We start from the raw sequence: 19,230 nt of genomic DNA on the forward strand, positions 1-19,230 counted from the left end.
CAGGCTTCGTTAGCAATTGCATTTATGTTCAAGCATGCATTTCTCATGGTGTTTCCATATTTTTGACTACTTCTTGTATACATAATGTAGGCAAATTTGTTATTTAAACATTCTCAATAGCATATAAGAGAAGGGTTCCTTTGTAACATGCCGGAACACAGCTGCAACATTCATACTGATTGCATCATGTAGACATCAATCCAGAAGCTTGACTCTAAATTTCTTTGCTCTCCCATAGTAATTTGGCCTGGCATGGATTACAAACACTCAAAAATAAATCAGACAATAATCTTGCAGAAAGGTCTAATTTGCAGGTGCACTATCCATTCTCTGAGAAACTCAGAGTCATCCATTCCTCTTCCCTGTGATCAGTTTTATTTTTTTGTGCATCTTCCTTCACTGAACTCCAGTTACTTACAAATTACCACAAGCTAAAATTACCAGTTCATGCAATCCAGTACACAGCCACAATCATTTCTATTTTTCTGTAAGCAAAATTGTTTTTACAAGCATATCTGCAAGCCTCACCCATGGAGATTCCCAAGAGTTGTATGCATCATTGGTTCCTCTATAGCAAGAACTCTCAAAATATGGTATTAAATTTACACTTTGTCTCCCGTATTGAAAATGCTGTGCTACTATAGGAGACCAACTAGGAGGCATAGCATATATCCTGGCTTAGTTTGTCTACCATATTTATAATACGGATTCCTCTACATTACAACTGTACTTCCAGAACTGACCACTTTCTGCAGCCAGTACCAGTACCATCTGATACTCACTCATAAAGTAGTACTTGCTGCCAAATATTTACAAAATTCCCGTTCAGGTGACTTTGCTTGCTACTGATTAATAAATTGTGGACTGTTTGACTGGTGGCTGCACAATTTCATAAAGAGAACTACTTCTTACCTGAAGGGCTGCTACAAACACTAAATAAAAGAGCAGTTAAATTTCTTAAACATTTGAATACCAACCATGGTTTCCTAGTTTTTTCCTTGAAGGTGAACACTTCTGATCAGAGAATGTCACTCACAGCATTTTTATAACATTATTAAATTAAAAATGTTGACTGCCATGAGGCCACCACAGTAGAAAGCAGAGCCTTATGCCTGACATCACATGCCCACCAGCAGCTACAACAGAACTTCACGACTAACACTGCAGCCTAGCCTGATTGTGAAACATCCACCACTACGCATGCGGCAGTCAATGTGTTCAGGATTAAAATGTGTTTTTTAGTCCATATCACTGAGAACAGCTTTGATAAGAAAATGACATTCACAGTACTTTCTTGCTTGCAAATTATCATCTTCACTTCTATTTATTGTTACATACAACATTATTCGTGGTATACATCGGAGTTCTTTCCCAGGTATTATAATGTATACAAAATCTATTACTACATCTAAACTTACACTAAAAGTCTTTCTTTTGCATTGTTTAAAAATAATTACTTTTGTAATTAAAATTAAATTCAAGTTCTTATAATCTCTTGTACTACAAAATTGTGTAGCAGTTGCTTCTCACATTAAAAAATCTATGTGAACGTTTAACATCTTTAAGATTATTATATTCTTATTTCTATTTTAAATGCATCTTTATGAGGAACAACGTTTTATGGCTTAATTATGATCACTGTCTGAATCACGTTGCGCATTACTGAAATGCCAATTATTCTCTGTGTGTTGAGGGGCTGCATGTTTTTGTAAAATGCTGCTAACAATGGGAACCAAGCACATTAGTTGTGCTCCAATCTGCCGATCAAATGCAAGCCGTTGCTTTTCAAGCTCTAGATGTTCTCGCTCAACATCCAGGAGCTGCTGAAGGAGGGAAGTGACATCTGGAAAGTAAATTAAATTGTCAGTGAAACCATATTAAGTGGAGAAATTTCACAGTGGAATGTTTTATTATTTCATGCACAACAGAAGCAAAAAAATTCTCCTTGAAACTGACTTCTGAAAAATGCACTGCAGTGCTCTGTACTGAAAGACGCTTTTGCTAAAGAAAATGTTTAGGAAAAGTATACAATTATAAACGAAAAATGCTGTTGCAGCACTTGACAAGTAAAAATTTTCAATTTCATTCACATCATTGTTAGTACGTCACAAGCTTCAGACCTTTCACTTGCATCACCACTGTGTAGTTAAACAGGATAGTGGCACTGCACACAAAATCACAATGATCCTGAGTATTACAATATTACACAGAAAATATTCAGCAATAGTAATGAGGCATTAATAAAAGAAAGGGCAATCTGTGCCACCGACCTTCCCAACAATGGCTTCGCATGACTGTGCAGGTGGGATCTGTTACCTGCAATGCATCTTCAATCCAGTAAATCTTCTGCCTTTAATATATACTAGTTCCTTTCTAGCTCCCCCCCCCCCCCCCCCCCCCCCTTGTCTACCAGCTACTACCTTCATGCTTCCCTCTGCTTGTTCTTTTTTAGTCAGGTTCATAAAACTATCTATCCCCACTGTAGCCAAGATGAGAAAAGTATTTGTCCAACGGAAGTGTGCAATAACAATATTGTGTTGAGTTGATAACATCTTGCAAAAATATTTTCAGGGAACTAGGAATTCTTATACTTATGTGCCAATATGTGTACTTCCTATTATATTCTTCTGAGGTCTACATCTGGCTCATACAATCATCTTGACACAATATTTCAGTAGTCCATCTGGCAGCCATCTTCAAGTGAGCACGTGTTTTTGTTTTTTCACTGTGTACTCTAACAAAAAATTTGTGAGATGTAGTCTCAGGTACTGTGCCAGTTGAAGACCAGAGTCGTAAATCAAAACTTTACACGGCAAAAACGCAACGGCACAATGCATTACGAGAAGTTTGTGGTGAGTTTACAGTGGATGAAGTACAGTTTTATGTTGGGTTTATCATTTTTTGTGGTTGGAGTTCCGCCAACATAAATATTCTGTATTCTGACAAACAATCTATGAGATGGGTCCCACACTGTTTGACTGCTGAATAGAAGCAGAAACTGTGGATATTGGAACCTTGCTCAAACAATAATTCAACCACGAAGGTCAACTATTCTTGTGTCAAACTGTCATTATTGACAAAATGTGGATTACAGATTTTGAACTGGTGTTGAAATCACAGTTCACTGTGTGGAGAGCTTCAGATTCCCCACATCCAAAAAAATTTCGATGAACTCAATCAAAGCTCTAGAAAATGATGATTTTGTTTACGATCACCAAGGAATCGTCAAGGCAGATAGAGTTCCATGTGGGACAAGTGTCACAGCAGTGTATTACATAACTTCAGGCAAAACCTGTGCAGAAAAATGCATAAAATCTGGAGCATCTGCTTCAGGCTGGGCCACTCATCCTCCACGACGACGCTCAACCACATATCAGCAATGTTGAGTCCCAAAAACTGCATATAGCCCAGACATGAGTCTACCAGACTTTGATTTGTTTCACCTATTTGTGGATATCATTACCTTTTTTCCACTGGAGCTTCTTACCATCCTTAACCAAGCCATTCGACAGATGAACAGAATCAGTGTCCAGGATGGAATAACAGGGCTCCTGAGACATTGGGATTCAGTCATAGAGAAGCAGAGAAACTACTCACAACAAAAAAGTTTTGCAACACCTTGGTTCTGAGAGTTCCGGAACCCATACAGAAAATTGGAATAGAGATCAACGTCAACATCATTTCTGCCCTTTTTATTGCTAATGGAAACCACACATTGCATGTTGTACCACCATACAGCGAGACATTCAGAAGTGGTGGTCCAGACTGTTGTACACTGGTACCTCTAATACCCAGTAGCATGTCCTCTTGCATTGATACATGCCTGTATTTGTCGTGGCATACTATCCACAAGTTCATCAAGGCACTGTTGGTCCAGATTGTCCCATTCCTCAATGGCAATTCGGCGTAGATCCCTCAGAGTGGTTAGTGGGCCACATTGTCCATAAACAGCCCTTTTCAATCTATACCAGGCATATTTGTCTGGAGAACATGCCGGCCACTCTAGTCGAGCAATGTCGTTATCCTGAAGGAAGTCATTCACAAGATGTGCACAATGGGGGTGTAATTGTCATCCATGAAGATGAATGCCTCACCAATATGCTGCTGATATGGTTGCACTATTGGTCACAGGATGGCATTCACGTATCGTACAGCCATTACAGCACCTTCCATGACCACCAGCATCGTACGTCAGCCCCACATAATGCCTTCCCTAAAGATCTGGGGACCTCCACCTTGCTGCACTTGCTGGACAGTGTGTCTAAGGCATTCAGCCTGACCGGGTTGCTTCCAAACATGTCTCCAACACTTGTCTGATTGAAGCCATATGTGGCACCCATCGGTGAAAAGACCGTGATGCCAATCGTGAGCGGTCCATTCGGCATGTTGTTGGGCACATCTGTACCGCACTGCGAAGATGGACCTTGCCAGGGATGTCGGGAGTGAAGTTGCACATCATGCAGCTTATTGCGCATAGTTTGAGTCGAAACATGATGTCCTGTGGCTGCACGAAAAGCATTATTCAACGTCGTGGCATTGCTGTCAGGGTTCCTCTGAGTCATAACCGAGCCATAATCCGTATGTAGCGGTCATTCACTGCGGTAGTAGCCCTTGGGTGGCCTCAGCGAGGCATGTAATTGACAGTTCCTGTCTCTCTGTATCTCCTTCATGTCCAAATAACATCGCTTTGGTTCACTCTGAGACGCCTGCACACTTCCCTTCTTCAGAGCTCTTCCTGGCACAAAGTAACAATGTGGACATGATCGAACTGCGGTATTGACTGTCTAGGCATGGTTGAACTAAAGACAACATGAGCAGTGTACCTCCTTCTGGTGGAATGACTGAAACTGATCGGCTGCTGGACCCCCGTCTGTCTAATAGTCGCTGCTTGTGCACAGTTGTTTACATCTTTGGGCGGGTTTAGTGACACCTCTGAACAGTTAAAGGGACTATGTCTGTGATACAATATCCACAGTCAATGTCTATTTTCAGAAGTTCTGGGAAGCGAGGTGATGCAATTTTTTTTTTTTTTTTTTTTATGTGTGTATGTCTATTAGTGGAAATTGATATCAGTTGTGTTCATACTATGCCATAATTATGACTTGAACTCTGCTGGGAACACTTTCAATGAGATGTATGGATGTCTATGGAGAAATGGCAGTCCCTTCTTGCTCAAGAGCTGAACCAGAGAAGGTAATGATATTGGACACTGGCATTTGGAGAAAAGTTGACATTCTAACTCGTCCCAAAGGTGTTCTGTTGGATTCAGGTTGGGACTCTGGCTAGGGTTGACAGTCTAACGCATCCCAAAGGTGTTCCATTGGTTTCAGGTTGGGACTCTGGCCAGGCCAATCTATTTCAGGAATGTTATTGTTTACAAACCATTGCCTCACAGATGCTGCTTCATAAATTGAACATTGTGCGAATCGTTGGAGGTGATCTGAAGATCATATTATTCTTGAAGTGTCAAGTTTGCCAAGACTTCTAGTAATTCTTGTTATTACTATTACAAGATCCAATGCTGACAGCATAGTTCTATTGAAGCTGGTAACAGTAATAAAAAGAATTACTAGTGGTGTTGACAAAATTGATTCTTCAAGAATAATATTTTTGTTCTTGTGTCAGATCAGAAACCCACATGGTGGATGACAACATGTCACCTGTACTTACCAGTTGCTTTCCTGTAAACACTGTGTCCCAGAGCCCTATCATCTTTCCTCTAGACCATTGCATCCAGAAAAAAGTTTTCTATGTCTTTCAACCTCCACTGTGAACTTGATACCAGGATGAAAGCAACTGAGATTAAAAGGGACCAAGAAATGGTCAAGAGCAACTAGTCACTGTGGCTACGCCACAACCTCCAAAATCAGTATTAAAAAAAACCTGGGAAACTTCATTTGGTCACAAGTTCCTCCATGGAGAGGAGATGGTTGAACTTGTACAGAAATTTGACAAACTTTTTTAGCAGAAAGAGAAGCTCCTGAGTCACCTCGCTTTTTCCCTAAGATGACATAATGGAGGTATTATATCTAAATTAGCTAGATTTTTTCTATTATATTAATACTAATATGGCCAGTAATATTAAGAACCATGCTAATTTAGCCAAAGTAAAGGAGTGCATTCATTTTACTCACAGACAACTGGATGTTATACCCAAAGATTATTTTACTTACAGCTGGAGGCTTTGTCACTGCTATTGGCAGAATCCTGGAAATAGGTGGATTGCTATTCTTGGGGACTATCAGACTGGATGCACAGGAGTGCCACCACTTGACAATCTTCAACATTTCAAACCCTTTGTTGTGAACCCAAGGCATCAAAATGCCTGTCAATGGATTGTGATTAGCCTCATGACATACGATTTGGATGACACCACACTGTCAGTTTTGAAGGAAGGCCTAAATCTTGCCCCCACACAACGGAGCCTTTCCACCACTGAATTTATTTGCTCTGTTGTATAAGCACTCTTTTAAAAACCAAGCAGTGAAGTCATGCACAAGGTTTCTCATGCGTTGCATCACATACCCTCTGTTGAAAGGGCAGCAATCTAGTCCATTGGAGGAGATCCAGATTTATGAATATTACCGGTGGACAAAGACAACATCACACTACTTATGACAAAGAAGTGTTCATTCAGTATGGTCAGTCTCCCATCTACAGCTAGCTGAGCCCTTAAGCAAAGGATCAAGTTTGTCCACATATTTGTGGGCAAAATGAATCCTTTTCATAAGGGCTCAGCTAACTGTAGATTGCAGATTAACCATATTGAATGAACACTTTCACTTTTGAAAAAGTTCATTGTTGGAGATGGGCTCAAAAAGATTTTGCCTGGTGCTACCGTTCCACCAAGATTATATGCTTTGCCAAAACTCCACAAAGAAGGGGTACCACTTTGGCCAATTGTAGATAATTTGCATATGCCCACATACAATTTGATGAAGTATCTAGCATCTGGTCTTGTGCCTCATGTTGGAAAATTTGAACACCATATCTCCAATTCTATGGTCTCTATTAACTGCTTGAAGTTTTTATGTCTTTGTACTTTGGCATTGGTTGTGAGCTTTGAGGTAGTATTTGTTTTTATCTAGGTTCTTTGAGGAGTCCCGGATTTCAGTCAGTGAAAAATTGGGAAGTGACAAAGATTTGGTGTCCTGTACCGAGGTCAATTTATAAACCAAACTGTTTTTTGAGGTATGTCGACAATATGTTTATGGTGTGACACATGGACTAGTCACTCTCAGTCATTTCTTAGATCATTTTAACTGGCTTCATCCCAGCCACCGAGCAAGGTGGCGCAGTGGTAGCACACTGGACTTGCATTCGGGAGGACGACGGTTCAATCCCGCGTCCGGCCAGCCTGATTTAAGTTTTCCGTGATTTCCCTAAATTGCTCCAGGCAAATGCTGGGATCGTTCCTTTGAAAGGGCACAGCCGACTTCCTTCCCTAATCCAATGAGACCGATGACCTCGCTGTTTGGTCTCTTCCCCCAAACAATCCAAATCCAATCATCCCAGCCTCAGCTACACAATGGAGATTGAAAGAGATGGAAAGCTTCCTTTACTGGACATATTGGTTTACAGGAAGGATGATGGGATTATAGGACAGTGTTGATAGGAAACCAATGCATACTCACTAACTTCATACTCCCTAATGGTATCTATAGTTAGTAAGAAGAGTAAATTTAGAATTAACTCAGCAATACCCAGTCACAATATCAGAAGTAGAAATAATTTCTATATATTGTGCATTCCTCTCTAGATTTTAGACAGCAGTTTTATATAAATCTATGACAGACTGCCACTCAACATCAGGCACAAAGTTGAAAATCCCCAAATATTCAAAAATAAAGAAAAAGAACACCTCATTAGCCACTCGTCCTACAATTTATCAGAATACTTGGGCTGAGGAATGTAAATTCTGGATCATTCCATGTCAACTAATCACTTTGATCATCATGAATTTTGTTGGAATTTTATTTGAATATTTGCACTTGTCCCTAATAAGCATTAGTAAAGTTTAACATTCCTCAAAGCAATACTGACTGAGATATAGTCACTTCTTTGACTCTGTGTGTGACTTTGCACAGCTTGAATGTAAATTTCTGGTGACTGACAGAAATTAAATTAGGCCATCTTGTACAATTTTCTGCTTCCTCTTAAGAATAATAATGAAAAGGATTCTACAAGCTATATTCAGCCAGTAAATTTTAGACAAATTCACATGAAAAAACTTCAAAGTTCGAGTTCTTATATCCCAGGGACTAAAGGTATGACGTCATGGAATGTAGTAACCTAGCAACAAAAGGTTCTCAAATATTAAGTTTTATTTATGTACCACTTTCCAATATTAAATAAATTAAGTGCAAAATTGAAGATTTTGTAAGAAATCAATATCTGACCTGATTTTGCAAAAAAAAGGGGTGTTCATAGAACTTTCAAACCTGGACTCACTAGAAAGACCATAGTTTTAACAGCAAAGAAAAGTTTATTTGTTTACACAAGGTTGATGAAGGGTTGATTTTGGGGGGGGGAGGAGACCAAACTGTGAGGTCATCGGTCTCGTCGGATTAGGGAAGGATGGGGAGGGAAGTCGGCTGTGCCCTTTCAAAGGAAGCATCCCGGCATTTGCCTGAAATTATTTAGGGAAATCACGGAAAACCTAAATCAGGATGGCCGGACGCGGGATTGAACCGTCGTCCTCCCAAATGCGAGATTACCCAAGGCGAACTAACAATGTTAGATAATGTGAATGAAAGTTGGGTGCAAAAATTGTGACACGGAAAGAAGAAGAAGAAGAAGAAGAAGAAAATGCAAACTTCAGATTCTTATATCTTGTAGAGCAAACTCAGCTCAATATGAAACTTAATGCACAGTAGGTAGGTAATACAATGATGTTGAATGTGAACAGCGTCAGATGTTAAGCAATGACTGTGAAGGATTCTTTTGAGACAGCATATCATCTGACAGTTTGAAAGGGGCCTCATTGTTGGTCTCCCAGTGGCTGGCCAGTCAAATCGTGCAAATATCCAGAGTTGTAGGACATTTGAATGTGAAAATGGCCCGATGTTGGTCTGCATGGAAGAATGAGGGCAAGTCTACCACCAACTGACCAACACAAGAGAGAATCGCTGGATTGTGCACCATGCATCATATGGATCTGCCATCTGAGAACAAGTAATGACCGAGCGGGGTGGCGCGGTGGTTAGACACTGGACTCGCATTTGGGAGGACGATGGCTCAATCCCGCGTCCGGCCATCCTGATTTAGGTTTTCCGTGATTTCCCTATATCGCTCCAGGCAAATGCCAGGATGGTTCCTTTGAAAGGGCACGGCCGACTTCCTTCCCCGTCCTTCCCTAATCCGATGAGACCGATGACCTCGCTGTCTGGTCTCCTTCCCCAAACCAACTAACCAACAAGTAATGAATTCCCTGCAACATGCTGCATCACCCCACACCGTTGGTTGGGGACTAGCAGCAACTGGACTAGGGTATTACCATTCCATGTTCAGGCTGCCATTAACACCGCAACACATTGGGTGCATTAGGAGTGATGATGGGACTGGAAGCATGGACTGCTGACAGCTGTGTTCAGCAATGAATTGCGGTACTGCGCTACCTGAGATGAGCATCATCCGTAAGCAGGGCAGTAACCTGGAGAGAGATCTCATTCTTTGAATACTTTGGAGAGGCACAGCAGGGTTAATCCTGGAGTCATGGTTTAGGGAGCCATTGGGTACAACTTTAGATCATGGTTGGTACTGACTGATGGAACTCTTGATGGCACAACGGTAATCTCGGACATGCTGCATCCTCCACTTGCTACCTCCCACGCGAAAGTAATGTGGTGCAATTTTTCGAGAGGACAATGCTTGTCCACACATGCCATGTGTGTCTAACTGATTGTGTGATGTTGAGGCACTCTCCAGGTCAGCATGGTCCCTGGATATATTCCAGAAAGAACACGTGTGAAACCAACTCATTTGTCAACTCTGTCCCAGTGGCAGTATCCTGGATATCAAGGACCAGTTAAACAGTTGAGAGCCATCTTGCCTCAGGAAAGGAAAGAATGGCTACCCTTGACAACTGAATCAATGCATGCATCCAGACCAGTGGGAGTGTGACATCGTACTGATAAGTGGGCTCATACTGGCAAGATCTTTGTCAATTTAGCTCAATTTTGTAATCACTAACATACCATTACATACCCTTTCAACCTGTGAAATTTCATTTCCCCCTCCTGTTCTGTGTGCTTCACTTTTTTGGTCAGTCAGTGTAGTATTCCACTACTGCAATGAGACAGTGGTGAACTCTGATTATCTCATGATAGGGATGCCATCTTTTGTTTCAATCATTTCACTGCAAAATTCACATGCCATGTCACTGAAGGCTGAGGTACTTATTTGGGCCCATACCCATATAATTGTAAAGACAGCTTGTTCGATAGACATGAGACTCAAAGTAACATAAACCAGCAAGTTTCTTCCAGACATTTAGCTCATGTTCATAATCCAGGCTTTGTCTGCAGAAGTGTACAATGTCACTCAGAAAACACTCTTCCTTTTTCAATGTTTGTAGCTTGCAATGAGTTACTGTTTCTCTGTTATATGAGACACTTCATTTCAAAAATCATTGCCATCACACATATCTGTGTGTGCAGTGATATCTCAGTTTAAGCATATGTTTCTTGCTAGAGTCCTACACGTTCCATCAATGTATAATTGCACTTTCAAGGGACTGATAACATATCTGTTAAATTAAATAAACCAAACCAGTTTTAAGTTGTCAACAAATTGTCTAAGTAATGCTGGGAAGTCTTACAGACTAAAATATACTGTCATTTGTTATTTATCCCCATGTACAAGAAAATTCACTACAAATTCAAAATTGTTTTTATCTGCATAAAAAATTCATGAATATCCATGGCATCAGGATAAACTTCAATAAAAACAATAAATGATTAAATAATAATTACAGAAAAAATAGCCTTAAAAACATTAAGATGTCAAAGAATGCAGAGGCGAGACCTATAGTGGTCACCAAATCAGCTCTAAATTTTTGTTTCCATGTGTAGATATGATGAGTAAAGGAGAAATTGTTAATGATGAGGAAGATTTCATTCTAAAGTACAATGTATTCCCAATTATTCATGTGTGGATTATCCAGTTTGCGGGTTATGGATGCATCTAATAAAAAAAGCTCAATTTTTTCTCTCGCAGACAGCAATAAACAATCTGCCATATGACAATAAGTGCCTTTTCCATCATTTAAACAACTGCTGAGTGACAATAGAGTATTGTTTCTGCTGTTATTAGCCAGCCTTTTCTGTGTAAATAAAAAACAGACTCAGTTTCTGATGTTAATTGACGTGTAAGTGTCAAACCAGCATGTTAAAAGACATTTGTATCAAGCATGTTAAAAGACATTTGTAAAAGAGATGTTGGAGAAACAAAAGAAACATGTGCTGAAATTAAAACAAAAATTAGAATCAATTGAAAGATTTTAGAAGGAGGGAACTGCTGCAAAAACGAAGAGCTGATTATTATATTGGAATGCAGCCTGTTCAGGACATTAAAAAGAATACACAGGAAATACAGAATTTTATCGGGAAATGCAGTTCTACTTCTGGACCACCTGTATGAAAAAGTGTAAAGAGATCTACATTTGATGAATTAGATGCTACTCTTTTGCAATAGTTAAGCTGAAAACGAGTAGAAAGTTTCATTGTTTCAGATGTGATTTGTGCCGAAAAAGCTAAATCTGTTCATGAAGCTCTAGGGTTAGAGGGAGAATTTAATGCCTTATTTGGATAGCTCACCAGATTCAAACAATGCCAGGAGATTTCTCAATTGCAAGGAGAGTGGCTTAGTTCAAAAGTTGCAGGAGCTGATTCCTTCTGGGAAAAGTTCCAGAAATATGTGGAAGAAGAGAATTTCACACCAGGCCAAATTGTACCGCAGATGAAAGCACACCAGCCAAATTTATACTGCAGATAAAGTGGCATCTATTGGCCTACCAACTAGAACCCTCACTTTTAAGAGCGAAGTTCGTGTTCCTGGATATAAATTGTCTCAGGAATGCATTAACATTTTGTGCACCAGTAATGCATCTGGGAACCACAAAATGAAACTACTACTGATTGGAAAATCAAAAACACCTTGAGCATTCAAGGGTATCACAGCTGTGGATTCCCTGTGCATTATTACAACCAAAAAGAAGTATTGAGAGATAGTGAAATTTTCAAAAACTAATTCCACACATGATGATGGTCTCATAATAATTAAGTTTTTATGTCCAATATGAGTGCCATTATACAGCCAATGGACCAAGGCATAAATGCATCGCCAAAATGGCATTAATGAGCTGGTCTACTGAGTATGAAAGTCAATGATGGTGATGATAATTTGGTAGCATTCTGGAAGAAAGTGACAATTCTAGATGCCATACATGGGATTTCTGATGCCTGGCAGGGAGTCAAGCCTCCAATCAAGGAAGAAAAACCTTCCAGATAAAGAAGAAAGTGATTTTCAAGGTTTTGGTGATGAAGAAATAACAACTGCACAAATAATAATTCTAGCAATGGGTTGAAATGGTTTTGAGGATATCACTGAAGGAAACTTGAAAGAGTGGCTGAAAATTGATGTATGTGTACCCAGCTTACAGTGCATGAGTGATGCCAAAATTCTGACCAATGCTTCACAACAAAACAAAGAAGAGGGCAGTGAATGCGAAAGTGGGGATGAAGATAGTGGCCTCATCAGTCATTGTTCCACATTGCAATGTGTTGATACTCTTCTAGATTATATGAGCTAGAGGGTGTTTCTGTACAATGACATTGCTGCAAGAAAAATTCAAAATTCCACATGAGAAAATGTCAACTGCTCTCAGAAGCATACAATTATAGAATATTTTAAGAAATACACAGGCCTACAGTACCTACATAAAAGAACTTGGATAAATTTTCGAACAAAGAATATGTGTTTGAAAATATCTCAATTATTCATGTTTTCAATTATTCGTATATCTTCTTCCTACACTACCCTGAATAATCTAGAGCATTACTCTATAATGGAAAGAGCCTAGAAAATGAAAGTACCATGTATGTTCAGGCTACACAAAAAAGTAGGGTGAAAAAATAACTGAAACAGAATTTTGTAATACAGAAATACAATATAAATTTATCGTTAATACTTTATATGACACAGCCAACAAAGCTCCAGGGGAAGCAATTAATTGAAAGTGAATAAAACTACTGCATTATTTTGATTCAGATGTAAAGAAAAAAAATACAAATACAGAAACAGGAATATTTAAAATGGCTAAATGTACAAAGTACTCAAGCAGTGATAGAACTAAGAATGCAAATCAGCAAAATGTGACTGAAACAAAAAATAAGACTTGGAAACAGACGTGTAATAAAGTTGGCAATCTTACTGGAGGAAAAAGAAGAGCAGAACCATGAAAGATATCAAAAATACTGAGGAAAATCTCTAAAGAAAAACAACTAATTAGATACATTAGTATAAACAACTAATTGGATATATTAGTATTTAGACCTGGGAAAATATTGTCACAGAAGAAGCTGAGTAGCACAGTCACCATGGTGTAGTGGTTACAAAACTAGACTGTTGCATGGAGGGTCGTGAGTTCAAAACTCACCTGACCCGTAAAATTTTAATTTCTATATTTGGTTCGAGTACATTCTAGAAGTATCCACAAATGTCAAGAATCATTGTACTGGAATGTTCTGTAACTGTATACATACTGTATGTGTTCTGGCTGGAGGCAGTTCGCTCTGCACTCTTGTATGTGTAAGTACTGAATAAACCTTCATTAAGTGAAGTTAGTGTTCGTCATTCATCTAATTAAACCTTCTTCTTCCATGTGACAATATTTTAAAGAACTGTCGACAGAAAATACGGAAGAATTTTTGGATTCAATAAATAACAAAACAGAAATAATAGAAAATAATGAAAGCATTTCTTTGGGCATACAAACAGTAGAAGACTCAATCAAAACTTTAAAGAACAAAAGAGCTACATGAATTGGAGGAAGCCTAGCTGAACTGTTGAGATATAGTAGAGATAAATTAAGTAAACTTTTGTGAAACCCTTTGGAAAAATGTTTAAATAGTGAGATGGCTCTGAGCACTATGGGACTTAACTTCTGAGGTCATCAGTCCCCTAGAACTTAGAACCACTTAAACCTAACTAACCTAAGGACAGCACACACATCCATGCCCCATGCAGGATTCGAACCTGCGATCGTAGTGGTAACGCGGTTCCAGACTGTAGAGCCTAGAACCGCTCGGCCACCCCGGCCGGCAAATAGTGAGATGATCCCATAGATCAGAAAGTAAGATTTACATCAACAACTCATACGAAAGGAGGAAAAATTAATATAAGAATTATAGAGGAATAACTGTGATATTTAGCGGGCTTAATGGAAGGATTATGGAAAAATTTTTAGAGGCAGAATTTATGGAAATGGAGACCAAAGAACAAACTGAAGGAAGGTCAACTATAGGCCTTACACTTTGTTTGGCTTGAAAAGAGAAATATTCGAGATCAGTGACATCACTTAGAATTTGTAGACATAGAAAAAGCCTATGACAATATATCTTTATGCAGTTTGTTGAAGGTTTTGAAATCATCGAATATTAATCCTATCATAATTAAAGGAATTACGAACCTTTATGAAAACTCTACAGCAAGAATAAAAATACAAAACTTTCTGTCATCTGGATTTAAAGTTACAAAGGGAATGTGTGGGATGCAGTCTATCATCAACCCTTTGTAAAAATATACACAGAGAAAGCACTGGAAAATTGGAAGAAAAAGTGTAAGAACATGGGAATTCCAATGCATGATAGTACTATATTATCACTATAATTTGCTGATATACAGCTAATTTTGGCCCAAGATGAAGATGACACTGATTATTTACCAGGAAATTAACAGAGGAAAACATGAGGTCTTAGGTCAACATGGCTCAAACAAAATACATGGTAATAGGAGGAACAAATCAAGATTTGACAGTGGGAAAAGGGATGGGAACATTAACACATACCGAAGAACACAAATATCTAGAAGTAGAAGTAAGAATTACACAAGATGATAAACAAGATAAGGAAATTAATTCAGTAACAAATGTGGAGGAGTTCACTACTGGAACATTAAGTAATATTTTATGGAATCAACAGATTAGAAAGGAAACAAAAGAAAAAAATTCCAAAACAATTATTAGAAGGATTATGTCACATGAACCTGCCTGGATAGCCATGCAAATTAAAGCACCTGCTTCCGGGACATGGGGAGGTGTGCTGAGCCTGGATCAGATCTGCCTGATGGATTAACAATGGGAATTGGTGTGCTGGTCATTCTGGATTGATTTTAGGTGGTTTTTTCCACATCCACCTAGGTAAATACTGGGCTAATTCCCATGCCAAACTTCAAATACATGATTCACAAATACTTTGAAAAATAATGTCAAATTAAATCATGTGATTATACTAGATTCTGACATGGATTCCTGTCCAGGAGAGGGGGAGAGCTAGCAGCAACTTTAAAATGCCATTGTTAGTGGTGACTCCATCATACTAATAAATAGCCTATATACAGATATGGCTGGTTCTCCGTGAAACTGGAGAGGTACTGTACCAGTCCTGGCCCTGCATTGGATGCATAAGGCACCATAAAAGTGAGAAAGGAATTATTATGTCATATGGATGAAAAGTATGGGTAGTTAAATTCCAAAAGTAGACATATTTGTCACAGTGAGTTATCTGTTATCCTTATTTATACAAAAAAAAAAAAAAAAAAAAAAAAAAAATTATTTTCTCTATATCAATTGCTGTTTTTATTTCAGATTAACCTGTTTTGGGCAATGTCGCACATCTTCAGGTGTGTTAAACAACAAAATAGTTACAACTGGGCCCTAATCCTATGTTTAGAAAGCATTAATTTTTTTAGTCTAATTACAATAGAAATGTTGCATTACATAGTACATCTTTTAGTTACATAGGAACCTGTCCTAATGGAACTATCAGTCCACAGCAAAAAAAAAAAAAAAAAAAGTATGCTGTTAATTGCTATTAAGACTTAAAAGAAATCTGATTGGTTCAAATGCTTATAGAGTTGCATAGTGTCCTCTGGCTGTACTAACAGAATTAAAACACAATACTGGAATACTTCATACACTATGCGATCAAAAGTATCTGGACACCCCCCAAAACCACACGTTTTTCATATTACGTGCATTGTGATGCCACCTACTGCCAGGTACTCCATATCAGTGACCTCAGTAGTCATTAGACATCGTGAGAGAGCAGAATGGACCGCTCCGCAGAACTCACGGACTTCAAACATGGTCAGGTGATTGGGTGTCACTTGTGTCATACGTCTGTACGCTAGATTTCCACACTCCTAGGTCCACTGTTACTGATGTGACAGTGAAGTGGAAGTGGAAGAGGGTCGTAATGTGTAATAGGCAGACATCTATCCAGACCATCACACAGGAATTCCAAACTGCATCAGAAAACACTGCAAATACTATGACACGTAGGTAGGAGATGATAAAACTTGGATTTCATGGTAAAGCAGCTGCTCATAAGCCACATATTGCACCAGTAAATGCCAAACGACACCTTGCTTGGTATAAGGAGTGTAAACTTTCGACGACTGAACAGTTGAAAAATGTTGTATGGAGTGACGAATCACGGTACATATTCTAATAAAAACTTTTTGGAGCTCTATTTGTATCTCAGTTTGTTCCCCTACTGTTCGAAGTTCACTTTAGCTATTTTTTGGAGCACACGTAAAAACTAGCAAACATGAACTTCGCACAATAGTAAAATATTTGGAGATACTACACAGAGCTCTAAAAAGTTTTTATTTGAATGTGTTGGTGGAGAACTTGAGATTTACGCTCACAAATAAAAACCCCAGAAAAACTGGTGAACGGAAAAAGTGAGTTTGCAAACATCAATTATTATTTTTCAAGAAATTTTTTAGCATTTCAAGCTCTGGGATGGGACAGGGCACCTGGCAAATTTGACGGACTGGAATGGAACGAAGAGAAGACACATTTTTTAAATAATTTATTAAAAGTTATTTACGTTTACCCTGTGATAAAACATGTTTTTGAAGCTAGGAAATCCTCGTTAATGTTTCTGTGTTACGGCTTGGACAATTTTACATATAAATTAGTTCATAAGGTACTTTAATCTCTTATTGCCTGTATGGGGGTATTCTTCCATGATACAGATGTTATGCAGCAATCAAACTGTTTTAAAATTTTTGATATGTTGGCAAAACTAAGAAATCATCATTCATGTTTTATGTATCATGCTTACTTGTTAGCAATGTTTTATATACTAAGTATTTCAATATTATTTTTTAAATCCATTAGTTTGGGCAGAGGGAACTCTTTAATGCTACAGGCATTTGCACCAAACAAATTTCTTTTAAATCTTAACATAAAGCAACAGCATGCAACTGCAATATTTGTATAGAACTGTGAAGTGATAGTTTCATTAGGACAACTTACCCAGTAACTACAACATATGATACTTTATACAATTTTTAATTTAATTGGAATTAACACAACTTTTTTATTGTAATTACGTTACAAAATGATTTATGTTTTGTAAAATAGGGATTAGAACCCAATTGTAATTTATTTTCTTGTCCAACGTATCTGAAGATGGGCAATATTGCCCAAAACCAGTCATTTTGAAATAAAAAAGCGGCAATTGACAGGCAGAAAATTAACCTATTTAGTCAAATCCCAATTAATAAAAGATTGATTGCAACTGAGATTAACTACTGGAGATGGTCTGTAGGGATATCCAGAAATGAAGTCATCAGGAAGTTCAATCAACGATTTTCGGAAGAACAACTCATTTGGTACGGACATATGAAATTGGCACCATCATGAAGGGAGAAAAGAGGGTGACTACCAGCCATATGGACACAATGCTTTACAACTTCACATCTTATTGGACTGCTTCCTGCCACACTATGACACCGTGTCAAAAATATAAAAGGAAATGATTGCCCAATTTTGTGTTCTTATGTAAGTAAAACACACTGATAGATCCCACTCAAGTCATGGTAATTAAAGTGCCAAGGCACTGAAGAATATGAAAATGTGAAAATTTCAACTGAAAAATGAGAATGTAACTTAAATCAGTTGTAATTATGAGATGTAAATGTATTAAACACCCTTCTACATAACAAAAATATCACAGATGCACCTTTTTCTTGCTAGGGATCTATGAATGTTTTGATGCTAGTGGTGTTGAGAGATGATGTTCAGACTGCTGTGGGGTGACTACTGTTTCAAAGATGTTGCTGAAAAAGTTGTTTTACATCAATGCACAACTGACTTCTGCATACTAATGATGTCAAACACAATAATTAGATTGTGACATATCTTCTGCCTAAAATACTTTGTGGAGGAATAGAGTATTTAATAAAGAGTGAGAAGAGGCAGGAAAAACTTCTAGGTCAGAGTAGAGTCAGTATTGTTTATTGGGATGGTTGTCAGTAGACACTGCTCTAAGCAGATTTTCCATTTACTGGATTCCAGTAAACAATTTCTGCAAGAAAAAGGAAAATTTTTTCCTCAACTTGATGACCCACAGAGACTGTTAGATATGGATTTTATTACAGCTGTTGTTCAGCATTTGCAAATGGTAAACAGATCATTATAGGGGAGTGGACAACTTATTTAAGGTTCAGTGAAGAGCATGTTTAGCTGGCATAACAAATTAAGACTATTTCAGAAAGGCTATTAAGAATAAAAAATATGTTCATTTCAAATGTTTACAGAAAATTGCTGTAACCCTTCCTGAAGTTCTGATGAAAATGGGAGATTATTTACATAAAATATCCAACTTGATGTCCGCCTCCTTAGCTGAGTGCTAAGTGCATCTGATTTCCAACCAGCAGGAGTGGGTTTGATTCCCAGCTAGACAGGAGATTTTCTCCACTTGGGGATTGGGTATTGTGTTGTCCTCATCATCATTTCATCATCATTGACACACAAGTCGCTCAATGTGGTGTCAACTGCATATACTTCCTGGGTGGGGACTCCCGGCCATTAATGTCATATGATCATTTCATTCCATCTAACTTTGCTGGAGAAATACATGGTTTCTCTTCATATCAGTGCTGTAAGTTTATGGCTCCCAAAGGTATGGTAAATGTTGGCCCCTGTTGTGTAGTACT

The 19,230-nt window shown here is 38.4% G+C and overlaps 1 protein-coding gene across 1 annotated transcript in view; it reads right to left on the reverse strand.

The window, feature by feature from the left end:
• Positions 1-1,375: 1,375 nt before the first annotated feature.
• The window catches only part of LOC126237387 (uncharacterized), a 60,780-nt gene continuing 42,925 nt past the window's right edge, over positions 1,376-19,230 (reverse strand). The window contains exon 3 of the mRNA XM_049947474.1: positions 1,376-1,843. Coding sequence (XP_049803431.1) covers positions 1,626-1,843 — 218 coding nt within the window. The 3' untranslated portion in view covers positions 1,376-1,625. The remainder of the gene's footprint in view (positions 1,844-19,230) is intronic.

The sequence above is a fragment of the Schistocerca nitens genome, chromosome 2 (genome assembly GCF_023898315.1).
Source record: "Schistocerca nitens isolate TAMUIC-IGC-003100 chromosome 2, iqSchNite1.1, whole genome shotgun sequence".
NCBI lineage: Eukaryota > Metazoa > Arthropoda > Insecta > Orthoptera > Acrididae > Schistocerca > Schistocerca nitens.